Source organism: Rhinolophus sinicus, chromosome 14 (genome assembly GCF_057876585.1).
Source record: "Rhinolophus sinicus isolate RSI-liver-muscle chromosome 14, RSI-T2T, whole genome shotgun sequence".
Lineage (NCBI taxonomy): Eukaryota > Metazoa > Chordata > Mammalia > Chiroptera > Rhinolophidae > Rhinolophus > Rhinolophus sinicus.
The window spans coordinates 99,376,652-99,393,525 of NC_142514.1; the positions used below are offsets into that span (position 1 = coordinate 99,376,652).

A 16,874-nucleotide genomic window follows, 5' to 3' on the forward strand; every position below is an offset into this window, starting at 1 on the left:
CTTCTACCATAATGTTTAAATATAAATGCTAAAATTCATTTATAATACAAAAAACAGGTACCTAAGTGTAAACAGATAAAAATTTGAACAAAAAGTTAAAAGATTTTTTTCCCAAGAAGTTTGGGCCAAAACTGTGGGTGCACATTATACGTGGGAGTGCATTATACACGGCAAAATAGTATATAATCTATACATAAAATTAACTTAGCTTGAAAATAAAATGATTGGGCAAATGTTGTCTTAATGACTTTTCAAGTTTAAGACCTATAATGCTATGAATTTCAAATATCTAAAAGGCTAAACACCATTTCCTTTGAAATTATCAATAAGCATCACACAGTCATTAGCATCTTTTGAATTGGAAAGTTCAAGGATCCTCTATCTAGTTTAATTTCCTCCACATTTAAAACAAAAGGTAAGCAGAAACTTTGAAGGAAACATCAAGGAGTAGGGTTTTTTGGTTTTTCCTTTGCTTTAATAAAACTCAATATATGTAAACAACAACAAAAATGAATTAAACTCACCATTAATTACCTCCTGTCTTTTGATCTCACAAGGCTTTAGTCCCAGTAACACTTCTCTGCTAACCAACTGTTGCCAGTTGGGTGGATCTGTCTCTAAGTCATTTTCAAACTGTTCATCCTCACTTTGACTTTCTCCAAAAGCTATGCTGTCAAACCTATTGAAAAAGAAATGATATTTGAGGACATCAGGTGGACAGTAGTACAAGTTTATACATTATAGTGAGTCAGTCAAATTTCTGAATTATTGCTTAAACAGTCTAAGACATCATCCTTACAAAATACATGTGTTATATTCACCTCTGTAAATACCTTTTAAATGATTTCTGCTTATTAAAAACTCTCTTTTATACTATCCAACATATTTGTGTACGGTTTCTTTTCTTTTTTTTAAAATTATAGTTGACGTACAATAATATGAGTTTCAGGTATAGAACTTAGCGATTAGACCTTTATGGCTTACGAATAATCGTCCAGTAAGTTTAGTACCTATACAACCACACACACGTAGTTATTATATTATTGACTATATTCCCTTATCCTGTAGTTCATATTTTTGTGACAATTTTTATAACTGCCAATTTGTACTTTGTAATCCTTTCACCGTTTTCACCCATGAAAACAACGCCCGCCCATCTAGCACCCATCAATTTGTTCTCCATATCTATGAGTTTGTTTCTGTTTTGTTTGTTCATTTATTTTGTTTTTCAGATTCCATATGTAAGTGAAATCATATGGCGTATGTCTTTCTCTGAATGACTTAGCATAATATCATGTTGTCGGAAACTGCAAGATTTCATTCTTTTTATGGCTAATATTTCATTGTATACATGTTCTAGATCTTTATCAATTCAAATATCAATGGATGCTTAGGTTGCTTCCATATCTTGGCTTGTAAATAATACTGCAATGAACATAGGAGTGCACATCTCTTTTCAAATTAGTGTTTTGGATTTTTTCAGATAAATACTCCAAAGTGGGATTGCTGGGTCACATGACAGTTCTATTTTTAATGTTTTGAGGAACCTCCATAGTATTTTCCAAAATGGCTGCAGTAATTTACAATCCCACCAACAGTGCACAAAGGTTCCCTTTTTTCCACATTCTCGCCAACATTTGTTTGTTGTTTTATTGATGATAGCCATTGTCACAGGTATGAGGTTGATAACTCATTGTGGTTTTAATTTGCATTTACCTGTTGATTAGTGAAGTTGAGCATCTCTACATATGTCTGTTGGCTATCTGTATGCCCTCTTTGGAGAAATGTTTATTCAGGTCCTCTGCCCATTTTTAATCAAATTGTTTTTTGGTGTGAAGTTGTACGGTTTCCTTATAAATTTTGGATATTAACTCCTTATCAGATGTATCATTGGTAAATATCTTCTCCCATCCAGTAGGTTGTCTTTTCGTTTTGTTGATGGTTTCCTTTGCTGTGCAAAAACATTTTAGTTTCATGCAGTCCCATTTGTTTCTTCTTTCTTTTGGATTTTCGCTATATAGTATCTTGTCATCTGTAAATATTGACAGTTTTACTTCTTCCTTTCCAATTGGGATGCCTTCCATTTCTTTTTGTTGTCTGACTGGTGGCTACAACTTCTAATATTATCTTGAATGAAAGTGATAAAACTGGACATCCTTGTTTTGTTCTAGACCTTAACGAAAAAACGTTCAGCTTTTCACCATTGTTAGCTGTGGGTCTGTCACATATGGTCTTTATCATGTTGAGGTATGTTCCCCTTATCTGCACTTTGCTGAGAGTTTTTATCATAAATGAATGCTGGATTTTGTCAAACACTTTTTCTGGATCTCTTGATATGATTATGATTTTTATCCTTCATTGTGCATACGTGGTATATCATATTAATTGATGTGTGGGTATTGAACCAACTTCATATGCCAGTAATGAATCCCACTTAATTATGGTGTATGATCTTTTTAATGTACTGCTGAATTCAGTTGGCTAATATTTTGTTGAGGAGTTTTACATCTATCTCCATCAGGGATACTGGCTTATAATTTTCTTTTGTTGTAATGTCTTTGTCTGGTTTCGGTATCAGGGTAATCTCGCCTCATAAAATGAGTTGCAGAGCCTTCCCTCCTTGAATTTTTTTGAATAGTTTGAGAAAACAAGTATTCATTATTTGTTGAATGTTTGGTAAAATTTGCCTGTGAAACTATCTGGTCCAGGGCTTTTCTTTGTTGGGAGTTTTTTGAATACTGATTTCATTTCATTTCTAGTCATCAGTCTGTTCAGATTTTCTGTTTCGTCCTGATGCAGCCTTGGAAGATAGTATGTTTCTACGAATTCATCCATTTCTTCCAGGTTGTCCAATTTGCTGGCATATGACTGTAGTTTTTCCTTACAATTGTTTGTATTTCTGTAGTATCAGTTGTCACTTCTTTCATTTCTGGTTTTATTTATTTGGGCCCCTGCTCTCTTTTTCTTGATGAGTCTGGCTAAGGGTTTATCAACTTTGTTTATCTTTTCAAAGAAACAGCTCATGGTTTCATTGATCTTTTTTATTTTCTTTTGGACTCTATTTCATTTATTTCCACTCTGATCTTTCTTACTTCCTTCCTTATTCTCTGGGTTTTGTTGGCTATTCTTTTTCTAATTCTTTTAGGTGTACAATTGTTGGAGATTTTCTTGTTTCTTGAGGTAGGCCTGTATTGCTATGAATGAATATATCCACCTTAGGACTGCTATTGCTGTGTTCCACAGATTTGGGGTGGTTGGGTTTTTATCAGCATTTGTCTCAAGGTTTCTCTTGATTTCTTCCTTGATGTCATTGTTAATACATCAATTGTTTAATAGAATGTTATTTAGACTCCACATGGTTGTGTGTTTTTCAGTTTTCTTCTTGTAATTGATTTCATATCTTGTGATCAGAGAAGGTGACTGATACTCTTTCCTTCTTAAAGTTACTGAGATTTGTTTTGTGGTAGAACATGTAGTCTATCCTGGAATATGTTCCATGTGCACTTGAAAGGAATGTATATTCTGCTGCTTTGTGTTGTAATGTCCTAAAAATATCAATTAAATACATCTGGTCTAGTGTGTCATTTAAGGCCACTGTTTTCTTGTTGACTGGACGATCTATCCATTGAAGTCAATGGAGTTTTAAGGTCCCCTACTATTATGTCTTCCTATCAATCTCTCCCTTCATGTCCATCAATATTTGTTTTATATATTTAGACGCTCCTACATTAGGTGTATAGATGTTTATAAGAGTTATCCCTTCTTGTTTGATTGATCCCTGTATCATTATGAAATGCCATCTTTGTCTCTTTGTCACAACCTTGTTTTACATTCTATTTTCTCAGATATCTATCTATCTATCTATCTATCTATCTATCTATCTATCTATCTCCAAAAAAATGTATACACATTTGAAGGGAAAAAAAAACAACTATTAAAATTATAATACTCAATATATGCCAATAACAAAAGATGAATACAAGTCACATTTGACTTCTGCAATTACAAGAGGTACTCAAATGGTTACGATCAACATTCAGACACTTCTGATTATGCCAAGCAACACTGACCAAAGTATCCACTTGTATACATTTTTTTGACACCCTCGGATAGTGTGTGTGTATATAGGTAGGACAATTAAGTTTGTGAACTTTCCACCGTGTCCTTACATGCTATATGTATATGTATCTCTATGTGTATATATAGATACATATGTATGCGTATACACACACACGTGTATGTATATATTTTTGTTTCCACTTGCAAGAAATGCTTTGCATCATCCTTTTACTTTCATTCTGTGTGTCACTAGATCTGAAGTGGGTCTGTTGTAAGCAGTATATGCACAAGTTTTTATTTTCTAATCCATTAATCTACCCTATATGTTCTGACTGGAACATTTATGCCAGCTACATTTAAAGTAATTATCAATAGGTATGCAGTTATTTCAACTTTAGTATTTCCCGATTGTTTTTGTAGTTCTTCTCTGTTCCTTTCTTATTCTCTTGTTCTCTTTACTTATATGTCGATGGCTCTCTACAGTGTTAGGTTTGGATTCCTTCCTCTTTCTTTCTTGTATATCTCTTATAGATTTTTGGTTTGTGGTTACCACGTTCTTCATATATACCAAGCTATGGCTGATGGTTGCTCAAATTCAAACACATTCTAAAATCACTACAATTTTACTCACACCCTCCACATTTATATTTTTGTCATTATTTTTCACTTCTTTTGTGTGTTTGTGTGTAACCCTTAATTAATTGTTGTAATTACACATGATCTTCCTACTTTTGCCTTTTAACCTTTGTACTAGTAATCCAGTTGGTTGATTCACTGCTTTTACAAAGAGTTTGCCTTTGTCAGTGAGAATTTTTTCTTTCCAATATTTTCACAGGCCTATTTTTTATCTTTCCTTATCTAATTAAAGAATTCCCCTTAACATTTCTTGTAATGCTGGTTTAGTAGTCATGAAGTCTTTTAGCTTATTCTTGTCTGGGAAACTATCTCTTCTTTGATTCTAAATGATAAGCTTCATGAGTAATCTTGGTTGTGGGTTTTTGGATTTTATCACTTTGAATATTTCTTGCCAATCCCTTCTGGCCTGCAAAGTTTCTGTTGAGAAATCAGCTGACAGTCTTATGGGAGCTCCCTTGAAAGTAACTAACTGCTTTTGTCTTGCTGCTTTTAAGATTCACTCTTTGTCTTTAACATTTGGAATTTTAATTATGATATGTCTTGGTGTGGGCCTCTTTGGGTTCATCTTGTTTGGGACTCTCTGCACTTCCTGGGCTTATATGTCTATTTCCTTTGCCAGATTCTGGAAGTTTTCAGTCATTATTTCTTCAAATAGGTTTTCAATCCTTGTTCTCTCTCTTATCCTTCTGATAACCCTGTGATGCAAATGCTGGTACACTTGTTGTCCTAGAGGTTCCTTAAACTATCCTCATTATTTTTCATTTTTATTTTTCCTGTTCTAATTGGGTATTTTCTGCAACCTTGTCTTCCAGAATGCTGACTCGATCCTCTGCATCACCTAATCTGCTCTTGTGTTTTCTTCATTTTAGTTATTGCATTCTTTAGTTCCAACTGGTTCTTTTTATGTTTTCTATTTCTATCTCCTTATTCACCTTTTCTCTCTCCTTATTCACCTTTTCTATCTCTTTGCTGAAATTCTCACTGGGTTCAGCTATTCTTCCCCTATGTTTACTGAGCATCCTTTTTAAACAAGTGTTTTGAACTCTATCTGATAGATTGATTGTCTCCATTTTTTTAGTTTGTTTTCTGGAGTTTTGTCCTGTTGTTCATTTGGGACATGTTTCTACATTTTGGATGACTCACTGTGCTTGTTCCTGTGTATTAAGTAGATCTGCTACATCTCACATTCTTGGCAGAGTGGCCTTATGTAGTAGGTATTCTATGAGGTCTAGCTGTGCAGTCTCCCATGGCACTGGAGCTGGGTGCTCCAGGGGTGTCCCCTGTGTTGGTGCTCTACTCTTGTGGTTGAGCCTCGATTGTTGTTGATGTGTCATGGGGGGGATTGACACTCAGGCTAACTGGCTATGAGGGATGACTGATAATATACAGGATGAACTGTTTTGTAGTGGCTGATTCCACAGAGCAGGAGTCACTTTAGCAGGGCTCAGTCACTTTAGCAGCAGAGTCCAACCTTTGGGTGTGGTATTTGTGGAGCTGCTTGGGTGGTTGTCTGGTGTGGTCTAAATCCAGTCAATGTATGTGCTGCTTCTGGAGCCTCTAGGGAGGGGTTCTTGTGCAAGTAAAAGGTAATCCACTCTTAATGCCCGGTTTTTGCTGGCTGGTGAAAGCTACAAAGTGATCTGTGGTTGGTTGCCATGTGTACTGGAATTAGAGGCGCTTAGAAGAGGCTATGCTGCAATGTGAGGCCAGCTGCCAATAGTGCCAGGCTTAAGACCCTTTGCTGGGCACCATAATGCGAGCTGAGGTCAGCTGCCACTTGTATCAGGCTTGTAGCCATTTAGCTAAAGCTAATTTCCAAGCCAATGCTGGCCCCAGCTTATGCCAGACTTTGGGCTACCCAAAGGGAGTTGCAATGAAAGTTGAGACTGACAGTTGTTTGTGCCGGACTTGGGGACGCATAACAAGACATACAGGGAATGCCGTGGCCAGCCTCTGCTTGTTTTGGGTTTGGCGGCACTTCAGAGATTTTAGGAAAATCTGTAGTATGATCCGAGGCAGGCTATTTGATAGAAGAGCCACTGGAAGTGGCTCAGGCTAGTCATGGAGTTTGGTGGAGGGGGGCTCAGTGAATCACCAGGGCAGGGAGAACAGTGTTAGCTAGGTTAATGGAGACCACAAATTTGGAGCCAACCTGAACCTGCTAGCTGGGTGGAGGCAGGGGTCACCAAACGAACAGTGGTGCTTGGCAGCATTTTTGTACCCAGAGAGCAGTGCTCTGACCCCTTTCCCTCCAGCTCTAGCCCCAAAGCTGGTTAATTTGGTTCTTCCCCATGTCCTTGGCACTTTTCCACTGGCTACTCCTATGCTGAAGCCTGGACTATATGAATTCATGAGAGAGTCCGTGCATGGGCCTCACATGAAGAATCGCTGGGACTCCAGCAGCCTTCCACCTCACCAAGCTCAGGCGCCCTGGAGACTATACCACTGGGCCCCACAGGACACTTACTATTAAAAAACCACTCTACTAAGGAGGCATAGCAGCCCTACCTAATACATAGAAAAAAACATAGGGAGGTAGTCAAAATGGGGAGATAAAGAAACATTTCCCAGATAAAAGAACAGAACAAAGCTCAAGAAAAAGAACAAAAGGAAGATACACAATTAACCAGATGCAGAGATCTAAACACTAGTTATAAGGGGAAAACTTCAACAAAGAGCTAGGAAACACAAAAATGGGGATAGAAAATATTAAAAAAAAAAAAAACTCAGTCAGAAATATAGAATATAAAAACTGAAATGAAGACTACATTAGAGGGAATCAACAGGAGATGTGATGAAAGAGATCAAATCGATGATTTAGAAGACAAGGTAGCAGAAAACACCCAATCAGACAGCTAAAAGAAAAAAGAATAGAAAATAATGAGGATAGTTTAAGGGATCTCTGGGACAACAAGTTTATCAACATTTGCATCATACGGGTACTAGAAGGAGGAGAGAGAGCAAGGAATTGAAAACCTATTTGAAAAAATAATGACTGAAAACTTCCCGAACCTGGCAAAGGAAACAGACACATAAGCTCAGGAAGTACAGATAGTCCCAAACAAGATGAACCCAAAGAGGCCCACACCAAGAGGTATCATAATTAAAATGTCAAAGGTTAAAGACAAAGAGTGAATTTTAAAAGCAGCAAGACAAAAGCAGTTAGTTACTTTCAAGGGAACTCCCATAAGACTGTCAGCTTATTCCTAAACAGAAACTTTGCAGTCCAGAAGGGATTGACACGAAATATTCAAAGTTATGAAAAGCAGGACCTACAAGCAAGATTACTCTACCCAGCAAAGCTATCATTTAGACTGAAGGACAGATAAAGAGCTTCCCACACAAGAAAAAGCTAAAAGAGTTCATCACCACCAAACCAATATTACAAGGAATATTAGAGGGACTTCTTTAAGATTTGGGGAGAAAAAAGTTCAAAAATATGAAGAATAAAATGGCAATAACTACACATCTATGACAATTACTTTACATGTAAGTGGATTAAATGTTCCAATCAAAATATAGGGTGGCTGAATGGATAAGAAAACAAAACCCTTACATATGCAGCCTATGAGAGACTCACTTCAGATTGAAAGACACACACAGACGAAAGGAAAGGAATGGATGAAGATATTTCATGAAAATGGAAACAAATGAAAAAATCTGGGGTAGGAATACTTATATCAGACAAAACAGACTTTAAAACAATGGCTATAACAACAGACAAAGAAGAACCCAGTAATCCCACTTCAGGGAAGAAAAACAAAATGCTACTTTGAAGGGACATGTGCATCCGTATGTTCATTGCAGCATTATTTACAATGGCCAAGATGTGGAGGCAGCCTGGGTGTCTATCAACGGAAGAATGGATAAAGAAGAGGTGTTACATATATATAATGGAATATTGCTAGGCCAAGGAAGGGAACGGGTTCTTGCCAGCTGCAGTGGCATGGGTGGACCTGGAGGGTATTATGCTGAGTGGAGCATGTCAGACAGAGAAAGACAGATCCAATGTGATTTTGCTCATATTGGAATCTAAAGAACAAAATAAACAAACATAACAGAAAGAAACTCATAGATATAGAGAACATTCTGATGCTTGCCAAAGTTGGTTGAAAAGAGGGAGGGGTTAAGAAGGAGAAATTGGTTTTCATATAGTAGTCATGTGGATGTAGGGTATAGCATAAAGAATACAGTCAATAATATTGTAATAACTATGTATGGTGTCAGACGGGCACTAGATTTATCGGAGGTACTAGATAGATGGGAGGGGAGTTGGGGGGCAGGGTGAAAAAGGCCAAGGCATTAAGATGTACAAATTAGCCGTTACAAAACAATCATGGGGATATAAAGTAAAGCAGAGGAAATATAGTCAATAATATGGTAATAACCACCTATGTATAGTGCCAGGTGGGAACTAGACTAGTCAGAGGGATCACTGCTTAAATTATGTAAATGTCTAATCACTATATGCTGTACGCCTGGAATTAACATAAAATAATACTGAATGTTAACTGTAATTGAAAAATTAAAAAAGAGGGGAAAAAGGTGAAGGGGAATAAGAAGTTCAAATTTCCAGGTATAAAACAAATAAGTCATGGGATGTAATGTACAGCATAGGGAATATAGTTAATAATATTGTGATAGCGTGGTATGGTGTCAGATGGTTGCTGGATTTATCATGGTGATCACTACCTTAGGTATATAAATGTTGCATAACTATGGTGTATACCTGAAACTAATGTAAGATTTTATGTTAGCTATTTTAATAAAAATCTTATAAAAAAATATGTCTCTATTAAAAGCTACTTTAGGATTACTTACGTTCGAAAGGGCTTTGGTGTCCCATGCTCAGTCATCCTAAAACAATGGAGAATAAAGAATCAGGTTAAAAATAAAAACAAAATGGTAATCAAGATATTTATGCTAATGATACTCAAAACTGGGCTAAACTACAGTAGCTAACAAATAATTCTTTTGGATAATGTAAGATTTAATAGCAAATAAATTGAGAAACATTTCAGTACCTATCTAATATTTACTACCAATATAAGCTCTAGTTCCTTCCCCAAAAAAAACACATGTGGGGAAAAAAAATGCTACAAAATATAGGGATACTGTACAATCAAAAAACTTTAAGCAATGTCATAAATTTAAATCTAAGTTATCATTGAATTACCTTTCTACTTCCAATTCCTCCTCCTGCACCTGATCTAATGGAGGAGGTAGAAAATCAAATATAGTATTGGAAGTACGAGGTGTGCCATCTAAGGAGTCTCCAGATGCTGATGTTTCTCCAACTTGCTTTGATCCTGAAAAGACAAAAGTCAGACAGTTGATTAGTGTGAATACTTTATTATTATTACAAAAAAAAATTAATACCAAAAGAGCTTCAACCTAATCCATAGCCACATTCATATTTAAACAATTGTGGGTTAGCTAAAACCAAAATTCTAACATATAAAATTTTAAAATGCACTAAAAAATAAACAAGAAAATAATTTTTAAAAATCAACTTAAAACATGACAACTCAGAACAGCATTTAAGAAAAAATATCCTCTCATTTTATCCTTTTTTGCCACCAATCTTTTTCATTCAAATTTTAGTTATTATGGTGATCCAACAACAAATTAATAACCTCACACTTTTTTTTCTTGATTTATCTTTAGGTAATATCTACGTCTTCCTCCTCTACGGATATTGCTTATTTGTGCTCCCACCTTCACTTCCCCCCATTTCTTCTCAATGTTTAATAATTGTATTATTATTACTAGTTGGATTATTGGTTATTACCTAAGTTTAAACATCCATAGTGCTGTTTCATTGAGGAGTTCTTTAGTATCTTAACTGTCTTCCATCTCATATTAGGTATTTAGTGTACATATCTTTTCTTCTAGTTATATTTCTTTCCCTCTACCTTCACTTCTTTCGACTACGTTTTTACCTGTATCATTAAGAGGATTTTTTCCCATTTCCATTCTGACCTGCAGCCATAATTAAATATTCTGTGCTTTTCCTAATAGGCTGATTCTAAAAGTCTGAAAACCCACACAGTGTGTTTACATTATTATGACAATATATATAGTCGTACACAATATACAACATACATATGCCTATTATTTCTGCCAGGTTAAAAGGTATGATAGTTAGGATTATATTTTCTTTTCTACTGGTCCAATGACGCAATTCCTGGACCACCTGAAACATAATGTTTATTATATTAAAGTATTATACTCCATCAATGAATTACTTTAACACGTTGCGTACGGATCACGAGAAACTTCACAGAGGATTTAAACCCCGCCGTATGCAACGTGTTAAGATTATACCACTTTTTAGATTGCTTCATGTTTAAAATCATGACTTAACTTTCTGAACAACTCTGTTTACCTTAGCATTTCTAAATGTCTTCCTATTATTACTGCCAAAGTAATATAGTTTTATCAAGTCTCAATTTTTTTCATCTGCTACATCATATGCTTAAAATTGCTTAAACCCCTTCCCTCCTTTTGCTTATTCCCTATGTTCTTGTGTTCCAGTATGGAAAGCTGCTCCCTTGGCCTGTAACATAATTATCATCCTAGAACTGCCCTTCACCACATTCCTGGGTTGAACAACTGTTTCCTGGATCCCATGACATTTTCTTTCTTAATTTTTCTCTCATTTTGCTGGAGTGGTATCTTCAAATAATTTTCAAGTAAAAGGTACATTTCAGTTAAACTCTGAACCTGGAATATCTTTGTATCTTTCTTCACATTTGATGGATAGGTTGGATGAATATATTAGGTTGGTGCAAAAGTAACTGCGGTTTTCGCAATTATTTTTAAGTTCTTAAACTGCAATTACTTTTGCACTAACCTAACAGAATTCTAAGTTTAATTTTCTTTCAGCAAGTTGAAGCCATCCCTCCTTTGAATTCAAGCATCTAGTGTTATAATGAGAAATGTGATGCAGCATCATCCCCATTTTCTCTCTCTAATAAGTTTTCAGGATTCTTTTTCTTTATCTGTGGTACAATGAAATTTCCAAAGATATTTTAGGTATGGTTCCTTTATTTTTATTATTATTCACTGTAGTTGGTTCCCAGTGAACTCTTTCTATCTAAAGATGTGTATTATTTTTCAACTCTAGGAAACTTTCTTCTGTCTTTTCTCTAACTGTCTCTCCTCCATTTCCTCTGCTGATGTTTTATGAAAGAGAAATATGTCGGACCTCTGTAGTGGTTCTCTACATATTACGTCTTTCTGCAGTATTTGCTTGACTTTATATTTAGGGACTATTCTTTTTTTCTAAATATTGGCATTGATAATAGTTTGAGAATATGTCCACAAATTCTTTGATACTCCTCTTTTCAGGGGTGGAGGCTAATTCTTCTCTCCTGAGTGTGGGCTAGATTTAGTGACTTGTTTGTAACTTGTTGAAGTATGCATCCACAGAGACTAAGTCATAGAAGACATTAGGGCTTCTTTCTGGCTCAATCTTCTGGATCACTCTGGGGAAAGTCAGCTACCATGTCATGGAACACTCAAGCAATTCTATGGAAAAGTCCACGTGGTAAGGAACTGAGGCTTGCACAAGGAGCTCAGACATTTCTGCCACTAGCCACCTGCGTGAGCATGGAAGCAGGTTTCCTGCGCCCAGCTAAGCTTTCAAATGACTGGCTGACATCTTGACTGCAACCTTATGAGAGACCCTAAGCCAAAACTGCCCAGCTAAGCAGCTCTCGAGTTCCTCACCCACCAATAATATGAGAGCTAATAAATGTTTTCTGTATTAAGCTTTAAGTTTTTGGGTAATTTATCACACAACAACTGATAACTAATACAACAGTTATTATAGTACATGTAGTAGTTATATTAAAACTTTAATGGTCTCTGAATGCTCCTTTTTCATAGCATTCTATTTTTGTTTTATACATGTAACTTCTTTATATTCCCCAAGTATATGATCTAATTTAAAAGGTATTTTTTGAAGTTTTTGTTTATATGAAAATTACCATTTTCTGCTAGGGGCAGTTTTTCTATCCATTTTGTATTCTCTTTTTTATGCCACTAGTACACTTGGCATTATGTATTATCTTAGACCTTGACTCTAACAAGCACATTTTGCCAAAATTGAGTAATGCTGCTCACATTTAAGAATTCAAGATGAGGTAGATGATTTAGTTTTATTTTCCTGCTACATGGAAATAGTTCCGTTTGGTTGGGAACCCTCTGAGCAGGTGAGTCCCTGGCATGCCTACTGTCTCCCAAATGTTAGAACTCCAGGGCATAATACTGTGAAGTACTTAACTCTCCCTACATGATTCATTCAATGTCCCTAAAAAAAGTAGAGTCAATTTCTTCTGGCACATAAATGACAGACTGCTTATGTTCTATAATGCAACGATCAGAAGCTACTGACATAATTGTTTTGATTACAGACCTTAAATTAATTCATCATTTTCAGCTTTACTTCTTTTACATGTACTCTGTAACATATGCCAACTCTGAGTAGAAGTCTCTCCAGGGTTCTAATGAGCACTGACTCGAACCTTGGACTCCTTAAATGAATTATGGGCTCCAGTTTCCTTTACGTTGTTTTATCCATCAAGCCACTCTTGTCCTCTTTGAATTTCCCCAAAATTTGTTAAAATCTCTTATTTGTTGATAACATCTTGTTTTCCTCTACTTTCTTCCTCTTTATGGTGTTTGTTTGTTACCTACTATGTGTTTATTTCAATGAGACATGGGAGCCATGAATCGATGCATGCACTTACTCCAAAATTTTCAGAATTCTGTATTAAACAAAATCTTCAGACTTTTCTACAAATGTCACCCCTACTTATTTGTCTTAAATAAAAACCTCCCTATCCCACAGCTGGTGGGAGGAGGGGGAGTACCTCTTCTGCTACAGACCTCTCAAAGAGAGACTTAACGTTTCTGTCATGCAATGGGTAGAGGTATGCTTCTGGGTAGAGGTGAGATGGATACCCTTCTTCCTCAATACCATTATCATGCTTTCTTATAACAATCCCCTTGTTCCATTGAGGCTCTGGATATTATCACATGTTCTCCTTCCTTGCAACAATCATCTAGTAACACTGAACCTTTGGCTGCTGGCTCAATGATTTCTTCTCCATGCTAATATCACATAAGGTGACCTCAAAAATCATATATATACATATATATGTGTGTATATATACACACACAAATGTATGTATATGTACATATGTGTATGAATGTATTTGTGTCTGTGTGTACACACACACACACACACACACACACACACACACACACGGCTATTCAAACTCCTATCTCTTTGGTTCCCTACCTTTTACATCTCTAGAATCTCTTCTATGTCACCTCAATGATCATTCCTACAGCTTTATCCTTGATCTTGTCATCACCAGAAATTGAACTGCTTCTGAAATCACTAATATAGATAGGCATTCTCTTCTCCAAATAGAACCACCTATTCTCCCAGCTCACTGGCTTAAGAAACCCATTATAACAAGTATAAAGATATATGGTAATATTAGCTCTTTTCTCAATTATCTACTTCATGTTTTCCTTTACAGTTTAGGTCACCTGGTCCTTCTCATTAAAGTCTCACTCTTAGGTAATAACTTTGTCTTTCACATATGAGGTCTGACAATTAAGTTTGCGAACTCATCCTAGAAAAAGTGCTACATACCTCATTGCTGAATATCACTATGGTCACCTTTGAAGTACTCCCCTTGGGAAGCTATGTACTGACGCGAGCACCTATTCCATTCTTCAAAGCAATTTTGGAACTCTTTTTCTGGAATGACCATCAGAGTTGTCATCGCATTACTCTTGATGTCCTGAATGTCATCAAAATGTCTTCCTTTCAATATTTCCTTTATCTTCAGGTAAAGAAATTAGTCACTGGGGGCCAGATCAGGTGAATAGGGAGGGTGTTCCAATACAATTATTTATTTACTGGCTAAAACTCCCTCACAGACAATGCCGGGTGAGCTGGTGAATTGTCGTGATGCAAGAGCCATGAATTGTTGGCGAAAAGTTCAGGTCATTTTCATCTGACTTTTTCATGCAGCCTTTTCATCACTTCCAAACAGTAAGCTTGGTTAACTGTTTGTCCAGTTGGTACAAATTCATAATGAATAATCCCTCTGACATCAAAAAAGGTTAAAAACATCGTTTGACTCTTGATATGGATTGATAGAACTTTTTCAGTCGGGGAGAATTGGCGAACTTCTATTGTGCACTTTGACACTTTGTTTCAGGGTCGTATTTTTACACCCATGTTTCATGACCAGTGATAACATGGCCCAAAACATCATCTTACCTCTCCAAAAGGTCTTGGCAAATTTCGACTCTCCTTTGCTTTTGTTTATTGGTGAGCTCCTTCGGGACCATTTTTGCACACAACTTTCTCATGCCAAGATTATCAGTTAAGATTTTCCTGTTTCTCTATTGATGTTTACTTCTCACAGTCAGCAGACTATTTTGACGCACAATTTAACAAGTTTTTGCAATGTTTTCGTTAGGTCTGCTCGTTACTGGCTGCCCTGACTTCTCTTCAACAGTGATGCGCTCCCTCCCCTCAGAAAACCATTTAATCCATTTGTACACTGCCGTTTTCTTCATGACATTAACTTGGACTAACATGTCCATGATTTCACTTCCACTCTTGCCAAGTTTAACAAGAAATTTAATGTTTCTTCGTTGCTCTAATTCAAGCTCAGACATTCTCGCAACAGCACATAAAAACACGCAACAACAATAAGGAATGCCACTCAGCAAGACACCGCCACATGTCAACACGAACATAGCTGTGAGACACTGATATACCAAGGTTATGAAACCTTACAAGCTGTTTGCACAATGCTGCCAATTTAAGTGCAGTGACAAGTTAGCAAACTTAATTGTCAGACCTTGTATACTCTGCATCTTATCTCTCTCCTTCTCAAAACTTTGTTCTGTTAGTTACACAGTTAATCGGCCTGCATCTTCAACCTCTCCTTCATAACTGGTTTCCCCTTAGCACTTAAAAAACGTCTCTAGTATCTCTCATTTTTAAAGCCTTCTTTAGACTCCCAACATCTGCCCTTACCAACTGACTAGTCCCCTCAATAACTTCCTTTACATTTCTTCTATTGGACTTAGCACAATTTGAATTTGTAAGTGTATGTGACTCTCTTTCCATGAGACTAAGGGGCGTGGGGCAAGAATCTATGTATAATTACTGTATGCTGATGTCTGGTATGAAGCTAATGCCTAACAGAAAGCGCAGCAAGTGTCTTTGAATGGATGAGAACTTAAAGTTACCATTCAGCATAGATGTGTCATTAGTGGTTTAATAGTAAAATGTTAAAACTAAATTTAACTGGGATTCAGTCTTGATTATAATAATCTGCCACTCTATTGCTCAGTGTGATTGTTTTAAAACCTTGATACATAGTTAAGTTGAACTACGGCTCACCCATATCATTCTCTTTTCCTCCTTCCTGGGAAAGAGTGGCCCCTAAAACCATAGAGGACATGGAATTGGCTGGCAGGTATCCAATGTCTGCTCCTTCACTTGCTAACCCACTCTGGCGCAACTTAGCAGAGTCCTGAGGTTCAGGACTCACAGATGAGGGTGTGGTTAAGTGCTTAGGGTGGCGCTGTTTCTGTAGCTCCATGGCTCTGCCAACTGAACAGAAAGAAATGGTCAACAATTTGTGCTGTAAAACAGCTAAAAAAAGATAATGTAAAGGATTTGGTAAAATGTCTGAAACATGTTGGGCCCTAGAAAAATATAAGATTGATTATTACAGAGTGAGGAAGAAAGGAAAAGGAAAGGAAAGAGAAGGAAGAAAGATAGAAAAATGAAACAGAAAGGAGGGAGAAAGGTAGAGGAAGGTGGAAGAGGAAAGAAGATAAAGGAGGGAGATGGTGGAAGATAAGGGAGAGAGGGAAGAGTAGAGGAAGATGAATCATGAGAAATGGAGACGAGGGGAGCAACGACAGGTGGGGGAAGAGGGAATGCTAAGACACAGACACATACGGAGCTATACTCATGTGTAAGAGTGAAGAAGCCTTTTAGCTCTGTGAGCGCTTAGAAGCTCCCCGCTTCTCCCTAACACTCACACTGTCATCATCACAATGTGCCTCAGAGACCATCCAGATTAATCCCTATCCTGCTCATTATCTCTATTCACATCGGGCACCAC

General features: G+C 36.7%; 1 protein-coding gene across 8 annotated transcripts in view; it reads right to left on the bottom strand.

Moving 5' to 3' along the window:
- The window catches only part of ARHGEF12 (Rho guanine nucleotide exchange factor 12), a 166,400-nt gene that overhangs the window by 36,579 nt on the left and 112,947 nt on the right, over positions 1–16,874 (bottom strand). For 7 of the 8 annotated variants that reach the window (XM_074335326.1, XM_019718206.3, XM_019718207.3 and 4 more), the window contains 4 exons: positions 16,142–16,354; positions 9,872–10,004; positions 9,517–9,552; positions 525–679 (listed from right to left, as the gene is read on the bottom strand). In XM_074335326.1, coding sequence (XP_074191427.1) covers positions 525–679; positions 9,517–9,552; positions 9,872–10,004; positions 16,142–16,354 — 537 coding nt within the window. The remainder of the gene's footprint in view (positions 1–524; positions 680–9,516; positions 9,553–9,871; positions 10,005–16,141; positions 16,355–16,874) is intronic. The other variant, XM_019718209.3, reaches the window with a different exon arrangement.